This window comes from Panulirus ornatus, chromosome 12 (genome assembly GCF_036320965.1).
Source record: "Panulirus ornatus isolate Po-2019 chromosome 12, ASM3632096v1, whole genome shotgun sequence".
NCBI lineage: Eukaryota > Metazoa > Arthropoda > Malacostraca > Decapoda > Palinuridae > Panulirus > Panulirus ornatus.
This window is the reverse complement of record NC_092235.1, coordinates 54697753-54720307: the sequence shown is the minus strand read 5'-3', so window position 1 is coordinate 54720307 and position 22555 is coordinate 54697753. Positions and strand designations below refer to the sequence as shown.

Sequence of the window (22555 nt, the reverse complement as noted above, 5' to 3'; positions counted from 1 at the left end):
TAGCGGGGAGGGAGGAGGAGGTGATGGTGGTGACTTATCGATCGGGAGACGGGCGTTCCCCGAACACTCTACTCCGTCCGGTTAATCGGATTTCCTTATGAAAACGCCGGTAGTGGAGGATTCTCGCCTGCAGACGTCTTAACCGAAGCTTTGCATTGTGGTTTGATGGGCGTTGATGTGTGCGTGTGTGTGTTTGTGTCTCCTCGAACTCAGCGGTCAATGAGGAATGGTTGACGGTGGATGACGTTAGTCGTCGTAAAATAAACGAGGTGCGCGCGCCGATATAATTGTCACAGAGCAATTAGGGCTGCGCTCGCCGATAATTGTCACAAAAGTAATCGGGGGAGGGGGGGGGTCGCACGCCGATGTAATTTTCCTCCCCTCTCTCTCTCTCTCTCTCTCTCTCTCTCTCTCTCTCTCTCTCTCTCTCTCTCTCTCTCTCTCTCTCTCCGGTGATAGATGGAGTGAGGAGTTACATTTGCTGACCATATATATATATATAGAGTGGACTGTGCTTGGGGGTTGCTTGATGTAGATTAAGTTGAATAATTGTGATCCTGGTATGCTGGCTAGTCTTTCCAAATACTGAAACGCCATTTGGTTGGGGAAGGAATTCTGGAGGTGGGTTGTTTGCGTTCACACACACGCACATTCACACACACACACACACACACTGACGGGAGCGGCGCCGTCTCCTCCCCTCTGTGACATTACCATGCGGCCGTCGCGCCGCCCCCTGCGGCAGCAGTTGAGAGCCTTCACGACACCTGCACCCCATACTGTTGTTGTTCACATTAGGTTCACACTACTACCCTCCTACACTCGCACTGTGTGTCGCCACGCGCTAGTCAGCTTTCGCACAGCCCCGTAGCTGCAGACACCCCCCGGATTCGGCGCCACTCCAACGCTGCCCACACTATTCGCACTAACAGCTCTCGCACTGTGGGTGATGCTATCGTGTACCCCCGCGCTACACACTCGCACTGAGTTTTAGGCCCGCGCCATCGAAGGGCCACAGAGCCACGGTGCCGAGGGAGGCTAATGTATGGTAAGTGGAGGGTGTATTGTAAGGCCCACAGTAATTTCGTCCGTTGGTGTCGGCAAAGTTTTGGTTGATTGTGTATAATGTTGGTTATGTATGGAGAAATGCGGTACAATTCAGATAAGATGGCAAGAGGTGATGTATACTCACAGTATATATATATATATATATATATATATATATATATATATATATATATATATATATATATATATATATAATGGAAAAGATCACAATTTTGCGCGTGATCAAGAATTTTCCTACGAGTCCACGGTGAAAATGAAACACGATAAGTTCCCAGGTGCACTTTCGTGTAATAATCACATCATCGGGGGAGACACAAGAGAGAATATAACAGTCAGTTGATATACAACGAAGAGACGTAGCTAGGAACGCTATATGGTAAACACGTGATTGTCCAACACAGACGACGAGCGTATCATAAACTTATTGAATTACTGACTGGAGTAATGCCATCTCAGTTATTAACTCTAACTCCACTACCACGAGAAATACCATTGAATCTACTATTATTAAATACACAAAGAATTATAATCTTAATATTAGTGATGGTCTATACAAATTGGATAACTTTATTGTTGATAAAATTTGTAAACGATTCACCTTCATGTCCACATGATAAGTTTATGATACGCTCGTTGTCTGTCGTGGGCAATCACATGTTTACCAAATGGCGTCCTAGCTACGTCTCTTCGTTGTATATTTCCAGCGGGGGACTGAAAATCCTCCCCTCTCGTTTTTTTTTTTTTTAATTTTCCAAAAGAAGGAACAGAGAAGGGGGCCGGGAGAGGATATTCCTTCAAAGGTCCAGTCCTGTGTTCTTAACGCTACCTCGCTAACGCGGGAGATGGCGAATAGTATGAAAGATATATCTATATATCTATCTATCTATCTATCTATCTATCTATCTATATATATATATATATATATATATATATATATATATGTGTGTGTGTGTGTGTGTTTGTATATGTATGTATATGTGTGTGTGTATGTGTGTGTGTGTGTGTGTGTGTGTGTGTGTGTGTGTGTGTGTGTGTGTGTGTGAGTTGGGCTTTGCCTCCTTTGGGTTACACTGGGAGTGAAGATTCACCTCTGGCCGGGCTGTTATCATCGTCATTTGACGAAACAAGAGTACAGTTCTGTCAAAGGCCTGCTTGCGTCAGAGGAGTTCATCCTGTGCCTTCTACTGTGAGTGAGGCGCACCTTTGAAGCTGCACAATCTCCCTGGATACACGAAGTCCTGGGGTATATACATCCCCAGGACCCCTTCATAAAAGGGATCCTAGTGTTGTGTTGATGTTCGTTGGTGGAAATTATAACTTCGAGATCACGAGCATTCGTTGGACGTCCATAGATAAGATATTTTATACATTGTTGCCTTTTTGTTTTGCCCACATTCAGCGTTCTGTCTCGTTTCTACTGACAGTTCGAAAACGGTGAAGGGGTCATACTCTATATTATCGACCTTCACTGGTGACTTTAAACTGCCCTCTTTTTTTGTGAGGGGGAGGGGCAGCTCTTGTAACCTGGGATGCTAGTCATATTCGTGGATGTAGGTTCGTAGTCTTGGAGACTGGCGATATCTGCAAGGCAGACGGGCAGGTTGGGGGTCGGCCGCGATGTGTAGACGGAGGTCGTCCATCTTCAAACACTAGTGATGTGACGGGGGGGTGTGGAAGGGCGGGTGGTCTGCTTGCCCAGTATTCTGGGGGACTGGGATGGAGTACTTGAGGAACCCTCCCTACCTAACATCAGGTGCTTGGCGATGGTAAAGCATCCTCACCTGAACGTTGAACTTTTAGCAAGACTTAGATGAGCCCAGCGTGAGGAGTTGGTGATTTTGGGCGAGAAAATCCCAACTGTAATCGACACTAAGAACGCCGATACGATCCTAGGGCATGACGGCACCACACATAAGTCTACTGACTCGACCTTTGGCCTCAGTCTTGATGGGTCAGAACAAAGGCCAGAGCATCGTAACCCAAGGGTCGTGTCGTCATGCTGGAAGACCGGAAGTACTTCATGCCCAAGGGTCGTAGCGTCGAAGGCCTGGGCATCATACGCAAGGGTCGAAACGTCGTACTTAAAGGACCATAGGTGTCGTCGTGCTCAGAGGTCGTTCCGTCATGCCCGGGGATCGTAGCGTCGTCGTTCTCAAGGGGCTGAATGCCTCCAGTGCGTCCGTGGGAACATTGGCCCATGGCGGCAGCAATTTTCCTGCGGCGGGTGCTGAATGCGGAGCGCTGCCATCATCCACTCCTGCCAAGGTGAAAAGCTCGGGTTTTTGGAAGGTCCTATGCATATTAATGAAACGAGGGGGTGTGGGGAGGGAGGCGAGGTGGAGAGGGAGGCAAGGAAGGAGAGAGAGAGAGAGAGAGAGAGAGAGAGAGAGAGAGAGAGAGAGAGAGAGAGAGAGAGAGAGGAGTGTTGTGCAGGACAATTCTCATAGACGCCAGCTTTTCCCTTGCGCCGCCTCCCTCAGTGAATAGCGCTAACCCTCTGTCGCAGTCGTTCCGCCCAGCTGTTAAGTAACCCTCTCTCTCTCTCTCTCTCTCTCTCTCTCTCTCTCTCTCTCTCTCTCTCTCTCTCTCTCTCTCTCTCTCTCTCTCAAAACTGGAGCATGCAGCTGTACACACACACACACACACACACACACACACACACACACACACACACACACACACACACACGAGGATCCATAGTGCAGTGGTTAGCTATGTAACCCACCAGTCTAACGGGCCCGGGTTCGATTCCCGGGTAGGGTAGCCAACCGGCCCAAAGCCATCCCAGGTGTTCACCCTCCCCTTTTGGAGCTGGACCATAGATGGACACGTGGCGTAAGGCGGGGTATGCACGTGCCTGTGTGCATACACAAGGTCTGACATGGTATGTACACAAAGTTAAGAGATGGGGAAACGGGTGCAAAGCTCTCTCCCCGTAACACACACACACACACACACACACACACACACACACACACACACACACACACACACACACACACACACACACATACATCCGTTATCCTATATTTACTGCTGTACAATCTTTCACATTTATATCAATGACTTTAAACGAATCTATGAAAGCCGATATTCAATTTTTGTAACATTTCTTTTTTCCATTTTTGGGGGAGGGGGAAGGGTTTGGTTGGGAGGGGGGTAGGAACCTCAGATAATACAATAAGCCTCAGGGAATTGGCTTTGAAATTAACTGCTGTAACAAGCAAGGCAGTGCTTGGCGAGGGAGTTACGGTCGAAAAACCCATGGCAGAGCTGGCCAAAACTGGGACTTAATGGATTCCCCTATTGAGCGATGTTCCCCTCTGTCACCGGTACGCAAGCTGGCCGTGTACTGAGGGGGCTCTGGTGGGTCTGAGACCCGTGTATAAGGGGGCTCTGGTGGGTCTGAGACCCATGTGCTGAGGGGGCTGTGGTGGGTCTGAGACCCATGTACTGAGGGGGCTCTGGTGGGTCTGAGACCCGTGTATAAGGGGGCTATAGTGGGTCTGAGACCCGTGTAAGGGGGCTCTGGTGGGTCTGAGACCCATGTACTGAGGGGGCTCTGGTGGGTCTGAGACCCGTGTACTGAGGGGGCTCTGGTGGGTCTGAGACCCGTGTACTAAGGGGGCTCTGGTGGGTCTTGGTGTACTAGAGGCTCTGGCGGGGCTTTGATTCATTAAACTGTTCGTGTAGTTGGGCTGTGACGAGGCTTCGAGGGGGCTGCTTTGGTGGGCGTGTGGGCCGCCTATCCGCGCTGAGACCTCCTCCTCCTCCTCCTCCTCCTCTCTCTCTCTCTCTCTCTCTCTCTCTCTCTCTCTCTCTCTCTCTCTCTCCCCTCTAGGGGAAGCCCCTATCCTTGTTACTGAAAATTGAAAATTTCCTTTTTCTTTTCGTACGTGTTCAGTTTTCTTCAGATGGAGAGGGGTATGTGTGTGTGTGTGTGTTTCCACTGTTACTGATTTTATTTGAAATACGACCGTGACTCTGGATCCTTTTCACTCCTCGCTATTAAAAGTCAGACGCAGACGAACCGTTGTGGGAAAAACGGCGTTCATAAAGCCGCGTATGACTCTACAATTACTTTTAAGTTATTGCGAATAAAATGTTTATTGAATACGTTATCGGGAAATTAGTTCTGAAAATATAAAGCGATACAGTTGTATGATAATTTCAAGTTTGTTTGTTTTTTGGGTTGTATATGAGCTATCTTTGGGGATGGGGGGAGGGGGGGTGGAGTGCTATGGTAGTGGTGATGGAGTGGGGAGGAGGGGGTGAAAAAGTCTGGAAGTCTGTGCCTCCTGTATTATCACTTTCTGAAATTAGGAACGGAAGAAGGAGCCTAGAGAGGATTTTTTTTTCCTCCTCGAAGGCTCAGTCGTCTGGTCCTGACGCTACTTCGCCAGGCGGGAAAGGAAAGCATGAGAGCGAAGGAAACAGAAATTCTTCGCGTTGGAAGGTTGTATTAAGTAACTGATATGTGACTTAGGGGGAAAAGTTGGAAAACTAAGCAGAGAGATGTCTTTAAAAGTGAGCCCGAACAGCCATGTTGTGGCCTACGAGCCGCGGCTTCAGACAGCCTGATTGTGGTCAGAGGAGCGAAGATGTGCCTTGATCCCGGACAGAGGTGTGAGGGGAGACTCACCTCCAAGATCAACGCAAGGTACGCGTGGTGAGGTAAGATGATGGTGGGAATATCTCCCCGGTATGGCTGACGGAGCCACGAGCTCTGGGAGGTAATGCCTTAAGATTGCTGGTGTCCCTCCGTTATTCGCCTTTGTATTCGACTCTATATTTTCCCCTCAGCATCGAAAGTGTTTATATCACATATTCTGAAGAGTGCAGTTGCATGCTCCGGTTTTGAGAGAGAGAGAGAGAGAGAGAGAGAGAGAGAGAGAGAGAGAGAGAGAGAGAGAGAGAGAGAGAGAGGAGAGCGTGGAAGAGAAGACTCCAAGCGGTACATGAACGCACGAAGTTGACGGGAGATTGGACGGAGTCGGAGACCAACCAAATAAAACCATTTAGACACATGGAGGACCGGGGGTGGTTCCACAACACCACCACCGCTGCTGCTGCTGGGTGGTGTTGGCGCTACCCCACACCACCCGGTCAAGGAGGAGCACACGACGCCAGCTCCCCGTCACACGGAGAACTTATCTGGCGAAGTAAAGGTTGTTCGGTGAAACGCTGGCGATATCGTCACGTGTCAGTCGATATCTTCGCTTCCTAAGATACATACGTCTTAGAGAAGAAATACACCTATAAACATAGATTGTGTGTGTGTGTGTGTGTGTGTGTGTGTGTGTGTGTGTGTGTGTGTGAACTTACGCTGATTGAATATATGTACACTTGTTTGATGGTCCTTGCTCCCACTCCAGCGTTTTTTTTTTTTTTTTTTTCGTAGCGTTATCCAAAAGGAGGCTTTCTGTTGCTCTCAGTCTGCACGATATTTCTCACTCTTCCATGGGAGTTGTTCGTCGTTCTCCTCTTCCATAGAGCTCACGAGACACCGAGGTTGCCATGGCGAGGTACTTGGTAGCGAATACAAACAGGAAAAAACAACTCACTGTTCCTGTTTTGTTGTCCAGAGAGACGCCGTGGTTTGAGAGAGAGAGAGAGAGAGAGAGAGAGAGAGAGAGAGAGAGAGAGAGAGAGAGAGAGAGAGAGAGACGTGTGACATTACGTGAGACACAGGTATGTGAAGGAGAGTCAGTGTCACATAGCTGTAACCTGAGACACATGAGTGAGACAGTCGACTTTTTGACGGCGGTATCTTGCGACACAGGTGTGAGAGACAGCGTTGCATGTCCCCCCCCCCCCCCCCCATGTGTACTGGATGAGTAAAGTTATGAGGAAAAGACGTCGTGAGGGGAGGGTGAGTAATGTGAGTCATTGTGTGTCATGATGGCTAGCCATGGCGTTGTTCTGCAATATTTTATTACATTATCATGATGAGCCATCTAATGTAGATGAATAGATAGACAATTGTAGATATTTACGGTACATTGATGGATAGATTTATAGAGGTAGATGGGTATATAATGCATATTATTAATCACAAATACTTGTAAATACTTAACAAATAGTGAGAGGCACTTTACAGCGTACTGTGCCCCTCCAGAGATGAACCACAACTGACACGGTGAACAGAACCAGCTCGTCTGAAATACTCCACTGGTATATGATCATTGCGAGCACCCGCCACATCTTTTTTTACCCGTCGGAGGCGAGCAGTACAGGCACACGTCCTGTATCTACCCTCCCCCGCTGGCTGCGTGAAATCTTCCCGCTCCCGCCCGTGTGAACGCTCTCACTGAAGCCTGCGGATTTCTAACCCGCCCGCGTTTTCACGCGACGTGAATGCACGCTCTTGTGAACGAGGCCTTAGGTTGCCTACACGTGTGGTGAGAATGACTTGTGGGTAGGGATGTTGAAAGGTCACATGCTTATGGTCGAGTCCTTGTGATAGAGCGCTCGTGGTAGCGTGCTTTTACATTGCCCATGTCGAAGGATCCGATGACGAACCAAAGTCCTCGCCAAGGCCAGTGGCCTCGAGAGCCGAGTTAAACCCAAGCCTCCTGATGATGAAAGCTACTTTGAAATCCATTACCCAAACACGTGTAGTCATCAAGGCCTCTCTGTTCGTTGATTACATTCAGTGTTTTTCCACTCGTGTCAGGTGAACCCATTCGTATGTAGTGTCGGTTTTGGTGATGTAAGTTGTGCCCCGTCTCTCCCTTCCCTTCCCCCCCACCTTCAAGAGACCCCCAAGCTTTTCTAGTTTCCACGCTGAACATTCGTCAAGTCGAGGAGGAGGAGGCCCCCCCCCCCCAGGCATATATCGATGCCTCGGACAGAAAATGAGTTGTATTAATTTCCTCCAACTGCGTAAGTGAGTCTACGAGTTTTCTCTTGTTCCGAAATGAGTTGCTGGTGGCAGAGGCCCCCGCGGGACTTCAAATTATACCCAGACAAGCTGAACACAGAATAAACGACAGGTACGCCAAGCTTCCGCCGGGCACAAAAGTAGGTAAATTTCAGTAAAGTATTGTCAATACGTCGCCAACTGTATTTCCCGGAGAAGCTCTATTTATGCTGTATTTTCTCAGCCAGGAAGTCTAAACATATGTGAACCCTGGCAGGGAGGGAGGTGGCTGGCTGGCTCGCTGGCCTGTTGGTTGGGGGGGGGGGGGGGGGGGGGAGACATGGCAGGGGCCGAGGTGCCGGTGGGATAAGGGAGGGAGGGAAGTTCTGGTGACAGTAATCTCTCGCTGCCTCCAAGCGTCAAACAGAGATAGGTCCTGGTGATGTGTCCTGCCGGGGAAGTCCACGTGTAGTGAGGTAGACGTACTTTCTGCATTTTTGTAAGCCCTTGAGTGCGACGGTGCGACTCGGAGGACGACGTTGCGACGCTGGAGCACGAAGGTAACGGCTCTGTCGTACTCTAAGGATCGCACCGTGGCGCTCAAAGGGCACAAAAGGTGAGAGAAATCAGAACTTGCAGTACTTTGATATCCTTCAGTCATTCATTCACGTTCATTTTCCACACATTTTCTTTCCCTTTAAGTGCCAAGGACCCGGTCGTCCGTCGCACCACAAGTTTCCGAGACGTGATGGAACTCGTCTTCTCGATCTTTTGCTTGCGACGCCCCGTTGTTTACTCCCAGTCCTTCAGTACGTCATCACGTCCAGCGAGTAATGAAGAAGCCTCGTTGCAGCGGCCTTTCCTCCCCTCTTCGGCTCCTCGGGGCCTCTGAACACACACACACACACACGTATACACCTCGGGAATTAACACACCTGCAGAGATCAGAGAATCGCCAGGCAAACTTTGCCACTGAAGTCCTGGCTCCCTCTCTCTCTCTCTCCCTGTGTGCCGGGCGTCATGGCCAGAGTTTCTGGAGCGCTGCAGATGAGAGAGGAGGAGCAGAGGGATGCCTTCTCTCATGTAGACACACACACACACACACACACATATGCAGGAGGGAGACTGGACGGCCTGCCGCCCGCTTCAGTGCACTTCGGGGGATTTACTCTCTCTCTCTCTCTCTCTCTCTCTCTCTCTCTCTCTCTCTCTCTCTCTCTCTCTCTCTCTCTCTGCTCAACTCACTGTTAGCGCACAAACAGGAGGCGAGATGGTCAACTACTCCTGACCACGCCAGCTGGTCGGTGCCGCCCACCACGCCAGCTGGTCACTGCTGATCACCACGCCGGCTTGTCATTGTCCCTTACCACGCCAGCTGGTCACTGCCGCTCACCACGCCGGCTGGTCACTGCCGCTCAACTCGCCGGCTGGTCACTGCTGTTTACCACGCCGATTGGTCACTGCTGCTCACTACGCCGGTTGGTCACTGCCGCGCACCACGCCGGCTGGTCACTGCCAGGATGACGTCACAACACCCCCCTCCGCTCCTCCCCTTTTGTCGATGACGTCAGAGAGCACTGCCCCTCCCCGCGACTCTCTGGACCACAAGGGATTATCCGCCACGTGTAGATGAGCAGTTGATAACGTGGCTTTATCCTAGGGGAGTCGGCCACGCCTGGGTCGTGTCAGGGGGAGGAGCAGGGGATTAAACAGGAATATACCGACGCCCGCCACCAGGGGAGGGTGAGGGAGTTAGCCACGTGGCTTGGGAGTCGCTGAGGGATGGGAGGGGTTAGCCATATGTTTGGGGGGGGGAGGGTGCGAGTGAGGGAGGATGAGGGTTAGGGATGGTGAGGAGAGCGAGGGAGGGTGATGCTGGGGTAGGGATGGGGTAAATCCCACATGGGATTACGCTAATTTCCAGGATGTTTTATGTCGTGGCTATTTTTCCCCCAAGGTGTATGACGACGGTCCTCTGTGTGCTTAGAGTCCCATTGTATGTCTGTGCCATAACGTGCAAATGGTAGGAAAAAATATGTGTTTGTGTGTGTGTGTGTGTGTGTGTGTGTGTGCGCCAGTATCTGTGGACATCAAAGGTCTTGTGCGTGTTAGGATGTGGCCACCACACCGGTAATTGCCTTACAGGAATAACAACAATTTCATCTTGGGTCATGATAGAATAAAAAAAGATTTTTTTTTGTTTTGTTTTCTTTTCGTCTCCTTCCCTCTGTGGGGGAGATCAGACGAGTGTTTCCCCAGTCTACCACCATCGCCAACACCACCACCACCACCATCACCATCACCACCATCATCATCATCATCATCATCATCATCATCATCATCATCATCATCATCACCACCACCACCTCATCACCTCCACCTCCACCATAGTCTTTTAGATATTTTAGAACATCAGAACAGCACGATTGGTTGGTTGGTTGGTTATTAAGGCTTATAGATTCAGATGTGTCAGCTGTCAGGGACAGTTAACAGTTAAGGCCGTCAACTTCAGTTCAACAGCAAGCAATCAGTAGATCGTGAACACCTTCTTCAGGTGTTCGAGATCATTGGGACACCATACAACATGTTCTCACTGCATATGTAATTCGACCGCAGTGCGTCATAGTAGTAGTGTATAGTAGAAGTCTCTCTGAAGCTACTGCACTCCTCCCATGCACACACACACACACACACACACACACACACACACACACACACACACACATGACTGGTCATGACGCCTGATGGTCATGTTTCCTCTTGGTGATGTGATGGCTAATGTCTCGCATGCTCTTGGTTTTCAGTGCTGGTCGACTGGCGTAAAATTTATTGCGTTCGGTGATACGACGGCTTGAGTAAGACGATACGACATCTGGATATAATGATGGAATAGCCTGACCGGACTTAAGAGGTTCTGGTCAAATGGTTAGGCCAAAGACAAGGCCATTATGCTTAATTGTCCGTTACCGTCGTGCTCAGGGGTCGTTACGGTCGTAATCATGGGTCGTATCCTTGTGCTTAAGAGATCGAAGTAGAAACTGCGACGCATGTTGGTCACTGACTAGTCAATAATTGTGTGTAAATTCCATGTACACAATAACAGACCAAGTTACACTCTCCCTGATACAGGAACACCTCACTCACTACGTATGATAATGTCTGATGCTCATCTTGCACTCCTCTTGTCTTGAGGCACGACACAGTCCCCTCCTCCTGCTGGTTCATTCATTCCTCTTGCATCTCGTGACTTTACAACCCTTAACTACCGTGTTATCGTCCTTTTTTCCTGACACGCTCTTAACGTCCTTGAATCACCTTGTTTCAGACGCAGCGGGGACGCCGCCTGACCCAGCACCTCCGGAGATCCCCATCCGGGGCCCCTCTCACCACCACCCTCTCCTGGCGGCCTCCCGCAGGGCAGGGGGCGCTCCGCCCTCAGCCAACAACACATCGGTGGCTCCCCCATCGCCCCACTACCAGGACCATCACCCGGACGACACCTACCAACAGCCCAACTCCAACGTCTTCCTCCCTCAAGGTGAGTTTGACCTCCTCCTCCTCCTCCTCCTCCCTCTGTCAGGAGGCAGGAGCCTCCGCCTCCTCCTTCCGCTGGGAGGCAGGAGTGGAGGTATTCGTCTGCATCACGTGGATAGTAGCCTGGCGTATACTCTATCGTGCTCTACCACACGGAAAGTATATACTGATGTATACTACCCATGTGTGTATACTTACCGTAAACTTCCCATGATGATTAAGCAGTCATTCACCCTACCAGTTCGAAGTGTGTGTGTGTGTGACGTCCTTAGTGAAATGATCCGTGACATGTAGATGAAAAGGACATTGATATCCTCCATTTTTGTGTATATTATAAACTAAAGCGTTATATCCTCATAAGGATAGAAGGGACTCCTGGGTCAGGAGGGTAAGGTATCACCCCAAAATGACACGTAAGACCCATATTATAAAGCATCTATTATGACGGAATAGGCTATATGACAGAATTGATGTTGTCAGTTGACATGTAGCAGACGTGCTGTGAGTCAACGCTCGTAAATTCAGAGTCTCAACCTCTTGACGTAGAGTCAGGTTTGTCACGACGATATTTTGCGTCGCTCGCCCTTTGTCATTCTCACTTTGAGACTGGCGCCTGCCACGTGCTGGGGGAAAACGTACCACTGACGTAAACCCTCCCTCCCCTGGCGCCGACGGTACGATCCTTGGTTGTGAGAGTTAAGCCAATTTACTCACAGGGATCGTATCCGTCGTCCTCAAGGTTCGAACCCTCGTTCTCACGAGGAACAAGTGTAGACTCGTGCAGTGTTGACCATCTTCCTCAGTCGTCAGAGAGCCAGGGTTGCCAGCATATAGGATGTATTGTTGGATCGCATTTTTATTAACGCACTTCTGCAATAAAGCCGTACATTTGTCAAACAGATATAAGCTACCAGTAAAACGTAATGAACTTTGCATTCTGGGAATACATTTTCAGGAATTGTTATTTATTTTACGATGTATTGCAACAGATACGATTATCATGCATCATGGAATGATAGGCAGGTTTTACTTCTGCCATAATAACACGAAATTGTAACTGACACGTCACGTAAAAATGCCCCCCACCCACCCTAACTGACACAAAAATATTGATGGAAAAAAAAGAAGTAAAAACAAAAAAAAACAGAAAAGTGTTCGTAGAAAATATGTGGAGTCGAGGTATATACACATCTGTCACTTGTATCCTCGAGTTCACACGAGTTAGACGGGACTTAAACCCCTTGAGCATTGGCCTTGATTGAGAAACAAGGGATTGTATCCGACGCGGAGTGGAGGGGGTGTGGCAGAGAAACACTGGATGGCTTGGTTGCACACCAGCAACGCTCCAGTGTAGCTTATTTTACGTCTTGTACGAATGAGAGCAAGAGAGAGCTATCCTTTCCCCCTTTTTCCGTCAGGGAGGATGTCCAGTATATGTTGTAAGGTCCAGTTAGCCAGCAATGTTTAATTTAGCCTTTTTTTTTTCTCTCTCTCTCTCTCCCCCTATTTTCCTCATCCTTCGGTTTGTCCCAGATAAAGATAGCAAAAGCATCATGAAAGGTGGGAGCGCTGAAGAAAATCAGGCGGCCAAAAATAGCAGCGCACAAGAAGACCCTCTTCCTCCTCCTCCGCCTCCTCCAGGTGAAGGCCAGAGGCAGAACAGCAAAAAGGAAGAGAAAACCAGGAAAAAGTTGGAACACAGAGCCAGCCAGACTGAGGAGACAGACGTTAGCCAAACGCCAGAGCTCAAAACCATTAAAACCTCCGAACCCAAATCCAGCCAGAAGTCGGAGCTCAAAACCAAGAAAACCTCTGAGGTTAAAGCGGGCCAGACGCCAGAGGCGAAGCAGACCAACCTGAATTCAGAGACCGTGCCGAAGCACAGCCTCGACCCCACCAGACCCAGCACATCCAGGGGCATCACAGGTAACCGAGGAGGTAAAATGTAGACCTTTGTAGAGAAGAGCCTCCCTCCTGTATACTGTATACCTCTTTTAGTGTCCCGCTTTTGTAGAAAGTACCTCGAGGATAAGAAGTAACTCGGAGAATGCTGCGTTAAGAGGACATTAATTAAATGTAGAAAACCTTTTCGTCTTTTAGCAGACTCCGCCAGCCTGGCTGTAATTTGTATTTCCTCCTGAAGTTGGATGTAAGCCAGATCAAAGAGCACTTCGTGTAAATAATGGCGAGCATATGCAATAGAACACTCAGACAACCGTGGCGGCCCACATGGTGGTGTCTCAAAATTACCGGGTGTGTTCTACGGTTTAGTGGAATGTTTTGCCGCATCTGTAGGTGGAGAGATGATTTCTGAGCTGTGATCCATCCTGGTTGAGGTTTGGCAGCATGTTTTGTTTTCATTTTGGAAAGTAAGAGAAAATGATCAAACGTCTTGTGTGTGTGTGTGTGTGTGTGTGTGTGTGTGTGTGTGTGTGTGTGTGTGTGTGTGGGTCAGGGTCAATCACACACGAGGACCGGTAGGGTCTAGGTGTGTCAGTATGACGCCTTGATTGCCAGAGGGAAAGAAAGAAAATTGGGGGAATGTGTCTAAGAGAAAGAATGGTGATGCTCCAGAGAGAGAGAGAGAGAGAGAGAGAGAGAGAGAGAGAGAGAGAGAGAGAGAGAGAGAGAGGTTGTAGGTCATGCTGGAAATCCCCAAGTCAGTGGGATTTGACAGCCGGCCAATAAGGCATCAGAACTCTCGTACAGAATGTCTTCATCCCTCCATTAAGAAGCTGGAGGCCCCTGATCCTCAGGAGGTGTCTCGCTGTAGACCGATCCTGAAAGTTTCAGTTGTGTGGTAAACCACCGTCAGAAAACGGCCCAGATGATTATCTTGGCATCGTTCAAACAAAACCAGAGCTAAGTTGCAGTAAGAGGTTGGTATGGGGTCGAACACCATCTTTTCAAAAAGTCCAGTTTGTACAGGAGACTTTGTGTGAACCCCTTCCATGCATGGTCTGTGTTTCTTGAAAGTTAAATCTTGTTTTTTTTTTCTATTAAATAAAGACATGTAGATACATTTGCTGGTAACTTTATTCCCGAAGTAAAGAGGAGTTTACTCCGTGGAGGCGAGGGGTCTGTGCCTGGAGTGTGGTGGCGAGGGGTCTGTGCCTGGAGTGTGGTGGCGAGGGGTCTGTGCCTAGAGTGTGGAGGCGAGGGGTCTATGCCTGGTGGCGAGGGGTCTGTGCCTGGAGTGTGGATGCGAGGGGTCTGTGCCTGGAGTGGGGTGGCGCGGGGTCTGTGCCTGGTGGCAAGGGGTCTGTGCCTGGTGGCGAGGGGGTCTGTGCCTGGTGGCGAGGATGTCTGTGCCTGGTGGCGAGGGGGTCTGTGCCTGGTGGCGAGGGGGTCTGTGCCTGGTGGCGAGGGGGTCTGTGCCTGGTGGCGAGGATGTCTGTGCCTGGTGGCGAGGGGGTCTGTGCCTGGAGGGTGGTGGGGTAAGTGACGCGTGTTGTCCGTCGTGGGGATAGTTTCTTGGGGTCGTCTTCAGGGGAAGGTACACCGCGACAGTTGGCAAGATTAAGTGCGGGTTTCCCTGTTAGTTCTCCTCACCTGGGTATTTAGCCCTCGTTTACATATACTTGGTATGGTAATGTGACGAGCAATAAAGTCTCTTAACAGCCTTGTTACCTCCCGCTCCCTTCCCTCCTCCTCTCCCACCACCCGTCCCCATGTCGCACTTGCCAATTCTTTGCCCGTAGATATATTTTTCCTGAGCCCAGTTTCCTCTTGCGTCTTGTCCCCTGTCCCCCACCCCAGTCTCTCTCTCTCTCTCTCTCTCTCTCTCTCTCTCTCTCTTTGTTGATGGTCTAGGGATCTTCTGTTGTGCAGGAGTTATTTACTTGTTAGCGTAGGTTATTTCCCTTCTCGGTAAGTTAGTTTTGTAAAAGAGTTTACTTCCTCGTATGTTTTTAGGTTTAGTTATAATTCTTTTGATTTTCTATTTTGTTTGAGTTTTCGTGTGTAATTCGTTCATGTGTTAGCCTTCTGACCTGTTTTTGTTTTAGATATTTTCTTTTATATATGTTTTTTATCTCCTTTTTTCTTTTTACTTTACAGTTGGCTGTGTCACTGTGTTTATGCATTTCATTGATGAATTCCATTTAATAACCTGAATAACGTATTTTGTTTTCTCGTAAAGATTTTTTTTCCAGATTTTTCCTTTTATTTTGTAAACAAAAACAAAAAAAATAAGTGTTTTCTAACGTTTCAGAGTGATACTGTCACACGTTTGTATTTCTTTTTTTTTATTGACGTTTTATTGTGTTTAATTTAATTTTGTTTATCCATTTTACTTTCTCTCTCTTTCATTGTGTGTAACTGTGGAAGGTTCAGGGTCGGCTGTCTTTAGTTTGGCCAACGCACAGGGAGATTCGTCCAGCACCTCTACTGAAGAGAAGGGTAACTACTCCAGTAATGGTAGTTGGGTAATTATGCTTGGTTTGATCAAGCTTGATTTGACTGTAACGAGCGTTAGTTGCTTTAGTCTGTTATAGGTAGCGGTTGTGCTTGGCCTAGTAGAGGTATATATATATGGATTTATGTAGATTTATAGAAATCGTCTTCGAGCATTATTTAGTATCTAGATATGCACTGATGAGACTGAAATGTGTTGTGGTGTGAGGGAGTGTATGGCTGTGGTGGCGGTATGTATGTGTTGTTGTAAGGGAGTGCATAGATGTGGTTATGATGGTGTGTGTGTTGTGGGTATGTGGTAGTTTTAGGAAGCCTATAGGTGTGGTGTGTGTATGTGGGTATGTGGTAGTGTGAGGGAGTGTATAAGTGTGGTGAGGGTATGTGGCTGTGGTGTGTGTGTGTGTGTGTGTGTGTGTGTGTGTGTGTATTCTATCGTTCCTGTGGCTCCTTCATCCCCTGCCATGTCTTACCATTTCCTGACACTGCTGCTGTTGTAATATTATCGCTGACCTGCTGTTATTACCGCTGCTGCACATGATGCTGATAGACCACGAGTGATGAAACACACTAATACCTTCTTATCACAACACGCACTGACAGAATATATACTTGTGGACCCACATACGCTACCGTTCAACATACAATCACAAATAACATAAGGGAAGCGCACACATGCATTCATGTGCTTTCACGAACACCGGTATATATATATATATATATATATATATATAAGGACATTGCACTTACACACGTACTTTTGTACACACCAATTCCTCCACCCTACACACAAATAAACACTGCCTCCCTCCCTCGCCCTTCGCGCCCCCCATCGCACAAACAGACCCGAGGCCAACGCAAAAGTCAACAAAGTCAAGGGAGTTGGTCTACAAAACTCCACCAAGAAGTTTTTCTCTGCCCCTGGGCCCCCAGCAAGGCATATGTATTCAAAATGCAAGATGCCCTGGTTTGATTGTGTTTAGAATTTTATGGCAAGGTTTGTGTGTGTGTGTGTGTGTGTGTGTGTGTGTGTGTGTGTGTGTGTGTGTGTGTGTGTGTGTGTGTGTGTGTTTGTCGAGCGGAAGGGAGTGCCTTTGTCAAGTCATTCTCCTGTAATTGATAGTTTTGTGTCTTTTGTGAGTCCGACTTGACCTTTGACGAGCATTTTGAGGGAGGAGGCATTGGTCAGAGGGAGTAAGCATTGGAGAGAGAGAGAGAGAGAGAGAGAGAGAGAGAGAGAGAGAGAGAGAGAGAGAGAGAGAGAGAGAGAGAGAATTCATGTACGTGTATTTGTTGGTTATGGAGACGCCCATCTCTGAGGCTGCATTTCCTGTCATGTAGTCTGTCAAATCTCTTTGTTCTCCGCAGTTACTTCTGGCCCAGTTTCCTGTTATGCCTCCTCGGGTAATTGGTTTCTCGCTGCCTCAAGCAGCTGATCTCGTCGCAATCATTAGATCCTCAGAGTAACTTAAAAGTCGTAATCTTCTTTCGCTTTCTCCCTCTTCCTTCCATCGCAAGGGAGTCTAAGGCTGCCGGTGACTTTCTTCCATAGTTTATCTCCCTTAATTTAAGTAAAGATTTTATTGCGCTGTGTTGGACCCTTTCCAGTAAATCTACATAAGTGGGGGAGATGAAATGATGCTCCAGACTTAGATTTGGGTCTAATATGCCTTTATCTCTTCCAGTCCGTTGCTCGTGCATTAGGAAAGCATTGGTGGCAAAGACCAGAATGCAGTGCCGTTGTTTGACATTTCTCCTGTATGTATTTGCTCTGGTGGTGTTGTCAGACTTGTCGACCGCAGTTCCCTCTCCCACAAAGGAAGATTACTGTTCTTGCCTCCCCTCAAGACGGTACTTATCAGTGGGCATCATTTCAGTGTGCCCCATTTTCTTCAATGTGCATATTTCAGGTATCTGAGGAGTTTCTGGAACCTAAGTGTTTGACCACCCATCACCACCGCAGATATTCCATATTGTCTCACGCGATGTTATCCTCACCAACAAACTTAGTCCAGTCTTCCTGGAAAGTCATTTGAAATGGTCTGGAATAGCGGTAGCCACAAGACTTGAACCCCCGTGAGACACCTTGTGAACTTCCTCACTTTGAAGAAGCGGTTAGTATGTGGCCTCTCGATCTCTACCATTTAGGAAGTTATTGTTACTGTATCGCCTCCAAGACACGCTCCGAAGGGGCCTCCTGCAGCCTCGAGGTTGTCCTCCATCCAGGAGCAGGAGAACGATGGGCTTCCTTTGGAGCGTGAAGCTCCTTGACCAGACTGTACTCTTTTCCATCCATTAAGGATGATGCATCCTTGCCGAAGGTGACTTCTTGCTCGTGGTGTAGCCACTGGTAGACAGTGTGGTCGGGGAACTTCCGGTTCAGCATTTATAGTTTTTATTGTTATTATTATTATTATTATTATTATTATTATTATTATTATTATTGTTATTATTTTCATCATTATTATTATTATTATTATTATTATTATTATTATCATTATTATTATTATTATTGTTATTATTACTATTATTATTATTATTATTATTATTATTATTATTATTATTATTATTTCATTATTGTTATTACTATTGTTATTATTATCATTATTATTATTATTATTATTATTATTATTATTATTATTGTAATTTTGCTTTTTGATGAACACCAGGCTTCACTAGGAGTATGGTGTCAAATGTCTTTGAGAGTTCGAAATGCACACACACACACACACGCCCCTCAACCTAAACCAGTCACCTATTTAGAGTAGGATGAACACCTGGATTGGCTGTGGTACCGAATGCCGGGGCTTAGGACATTCGAACCCGTGTGGGCCCGTGCTTATATCATGGTCATTGTCCGCATGTCAGTTGTCGTTCCTGTAAACGTTCGTTTGTGTACGTCGACGACCACATACTGCCGGTAACCGTAACACATGTCGAAGATAAACCAAAGGGCTTCATCTGAGGGGGAAGAAAAATAGGGAGACCCACCTAGAAAAAATCACGACCACTGTTGCCAGAAAAGAAAGGAACGCATTACAGAAAACGTTTCCAGGGGGAAAAAAATACATGGTACAATCTGGAATTCCTGTGGAAGACCGCGGCTGGAGTGGTTATTTGTATTCAAAATGTTCAATACATGTATGGGGGCTCCAGACTAAGTGTCCTGCCGGCTTTCTCTCCTCCTTCATCCTCTATTTTATTTTTTCGTCTTTTATTTATATTCCCCCTTCCCTATTCCCTTTCCCACACTGGCTAGGACGTCCTTCTGATCTTCACTCACTCCCCTCCCTTAACCTTTCCCCCTTACCAACCAACCAACGTACCTACCTACCTTCCTGCCTACCTACCTGCCTACCTACCTACCTACCTACCTACCTACCTACCTACCTACCTACCTACCTACCAACCAACCAACCAACCAACCAACCAAACAACCAACCAACCATCCATCCATTCATCCATCCAACCATCCATCCATCTGTCCTACCAACCAACCAACCAACCAACCAACCAACCAACCAACCAACCAACCAACCTACTTACCTACCTACAACCCAGCGTACCTACCTACCTACCTGCCAACCTGCCTACCTACCAACCACCCAACCTACCTACAAACCACCCAACCTACCTACCTACCTACCTACCTACCTACCTACCTACCTACCTATCACCTAACCTACCTACCTACTTACCTGCCTACCTAATTACTTACCAACCTGCTTACCTACCAACCAACTTACCTACCTACCTACCTACCAACCTACCTACCTACCAACCTACCTACCTACCTACCTACCTACCCACCTACCAACCTACCCACCTACCTACCTACCTACCTACCTACCCACCTACCTACCTACCTACCTACCTACCTACCTACCTACCTACCTACCCACTTACCAACCTACCCACCTACCTACCTACCATCCTACCCATCTATCTACCTACCTACCTACCTACCCTCAGTTTTGTTCGTGGGCCCCTCGTCCCTTTCTCTTGGGTAAATATTAAATATACATAGTACTCAGTCGCCATATTTGGATAGTGGTCAGGTATGTCTATAGAGTCAGTAACGTGAATAGAATTTTTCCTTATGTTGAAATTGTGTATCTGTAGAGATGATGGGGAGGAAGAGGGAGCTATAGCTGAGGTTCGTGTTGGAGGGGAGGGAGGTCTTTCTCGGAAAGGAGCACAAGTTGATTTCGAAGGTTTTCTGTTCTCTTCGTTGCTTCTTGGTCCTGTGAAGGTAAATGTCATAACAGAATTCAGACTATGATCTCGAATGGTGGCCATTAAATGCTCGCGTGTCTATCTTTATGTTGGTCTGTGTACGCAGTGTGTTTGTGTGTTCATGTTTTTCCGCGTCTCTCCGTTTTTCAGTTCGTTTTTCTTTTCTTTTCTTTTTATTCTTATGTAATTATCTTTCATCTTTTCAACGTTCTCGTTCTGAAGACGGTCCGAACTGAGGCCTTCTTAATACGTAACAAGTGATGGCGAACTTGTCATGTATTTGATGATTAATGAATCATGGCGTCCTTTGTCCCTCCTTTAAGAGCCGGTAGGAGGAGTCAAGGTGACTTTAGGGGTCCTTGTGCCTTTAGTAGTTCCCCTGTCTTTAAGAGTCCCCCCCTGCCTTGAGGAGTCTCCGTGTCTTTAAGAGTTCCCCGAGCCTTTTAAGAGTTCCTCCCGTGTTTTTAGGAGTTTTCTTGCCTTCTGGATTCCCCGTGCCTTTGGGAATCTGTTGCTTTGGGAGTCCCCGCTCCCTCAAGAGACCTTGTTCCTTCACAGGAGTCTCTGTGTCCTCAGGGGTCCCTCGGTTGCTCTTACGTGTGAGAGAGAAGTTGTAGCAAAAGTGACTTTTGCTCACAAACAGCCTCACAGGGCCCGTGCAAATTTCTTCCACTTCTGGATTGTAATGAGCCTTCTTTGAAGGGAGAAGAGAGCGGGCCTCCCGAGTCCCTGGGTGTGGAGAGTGTCCGAGGTTGGGAGTTCCCTCCCAGAGGATTTGAGAGTCGAGTTGGAGACGAATCGTATGATCACAGGCTACTTCTGAAGGGCGCACCCTGAAGTGCATGTCCACTCTTGTCGATTACCTATGGCCAGTCTGGCCTCGTATAGAGGTGTACAAACATTGACAGTGACAACGCTGTAACAGGTCTCCCTCCACAATCCGCTCGTCTTGTTTTAAGAGAGAGTGTGAGAGGCTGACGAGGTCGATGGCCACTGACCCCCGGAAGTTTGTGCGGAAATGCCGTGTGGATCTTTACGCGGAGCTTCTGTCGAGCATGATGGTGTGTCTTTAACATGGTGTAGTTCAGGCCTGCGTAAAGCTTACGGAAATCCGTTTTATGCAAGAGAGAAAAAGACTTCGAGATGTGACTATAAAGTAACAGGTTTGTGAACGTATTGCTGGGATTATTTATCCTCATGATAGCCTATAAAGATCGACTTTAGAGTAGCTGCGAAGTCGCCCAGCTCAGGTTTTTGGGATGGATGGTGGCCGGGCGTGGCACGGTCAGAGAAGCCCCCAATCATGACCATCTCACGAGAGATAAAGAGCATGAGAAAAAGGATACAATCTAAGATACTGCACAGGCTTGGACTAAGAGTGGAGATATGTTCAGTACGAGAAAGAGAACGAGCATTGGAGTGAAGGGGAGAGGAAAAAATGAGTGCGGAATATGTAGTGTAGAATGAACGGCGTAAGACTGAGTAGGGTGAAATGTTGGAGAAAGAAGTTTTTTTTTTATGAAAAAAGAAAGATTATGCGATTGGACAGAACCATGAGAGACACTGCTCTTGATGGATTGAGATGGGAACGAAGCTCCATCAGTGACTACTGCCGTAGGCCGACTTGACAGTTGGTTTTGTATTATAGAACAGAGAGAAGCGGAAAAACCAAAGGAAGGAATTTTAGGAAGCAAACACTTATATCAAACTCTGTCAGGTGCTCTAGAGATGTCGAAGGCCACACGAAAGACTCACCACTTCCGTGATGTAAGGACCGAAAGTAAGTCACACAATGGAGGTTACCGGTAGACCTTACACCGCTGAAGATCTGACAGAAAGGAATGGGATTCTCTGTGTTTGAGAAAGTGAAAGTTTAGAAGAGTTTCAAAGACTCCGGAAATACCAGGAGAGCGTTGAGAAGGATTAGACCAGTTGCTAACATTGGTATTTATATACTATATGATTTAACTTTATTTTCCCTCTGTAAAGCTGGTCGAAATGCAGGTCAGTAGCTTTTGTTAAGGATCTAGATGCGCCATTTGCTATCGCTTAGTCATAAGTCAATGAATATCTCTTAAGCCACATAACGAAGTGGCGCTTAGCCGGGTACGCCTCTTAAATTATTTATAGATTTCTCATTTTCTGTGTTAACAAATAACATATACATGTTACTGAACAACAAAAACGTGTAATAAGCATTCATTGAAAATAGAAGGTGATATAAGGATGTAAGGGACAAAATTACTGATATTGTCAGTAAAGTGGAGATGATCCTTAAGGTGATATTCCTCGTAGATACAAAAGGCATCTGATCAGTTTCCTTCGAGTAGCATAGGTCAAGTAAAGATGATCCCTTCAGCTGTGTCATCACAATTTTATTTTCATGTTTGTGGCTCCGTCCTTTTAAGCATTTTAAAAGTACTAAGTCTTTTACTACTCATG

The 22555-nt window shown here is 47.5% G+C and overlaps 1 protein-coding gene across 5 annotated transcripts in view; it reads left to right on the top strand.

Annotated features, from left to right (window-relative positions):
• LOC139752068 (teneurin-a-like) overlaps window positions 1-22555 on the top strand; it is a 1037677-nt gene that overhangs the window by 563311 nt on the left and 451811 nt on the right. For all 5 annotated transcript variants that reach the window (XM_071667906.1, XM_071667907.1, XM_071667905.1 and 2 more), the window contains one exon: window positions 11256-11468. In XM_071667906.1, coding sequence (XP_071524007.1) covers window positions 11256-11468 — 213 coding nt within the window. The remainder of the gene's footprint in view (window positions 1-11255; window positions 11469-22555) is intronic.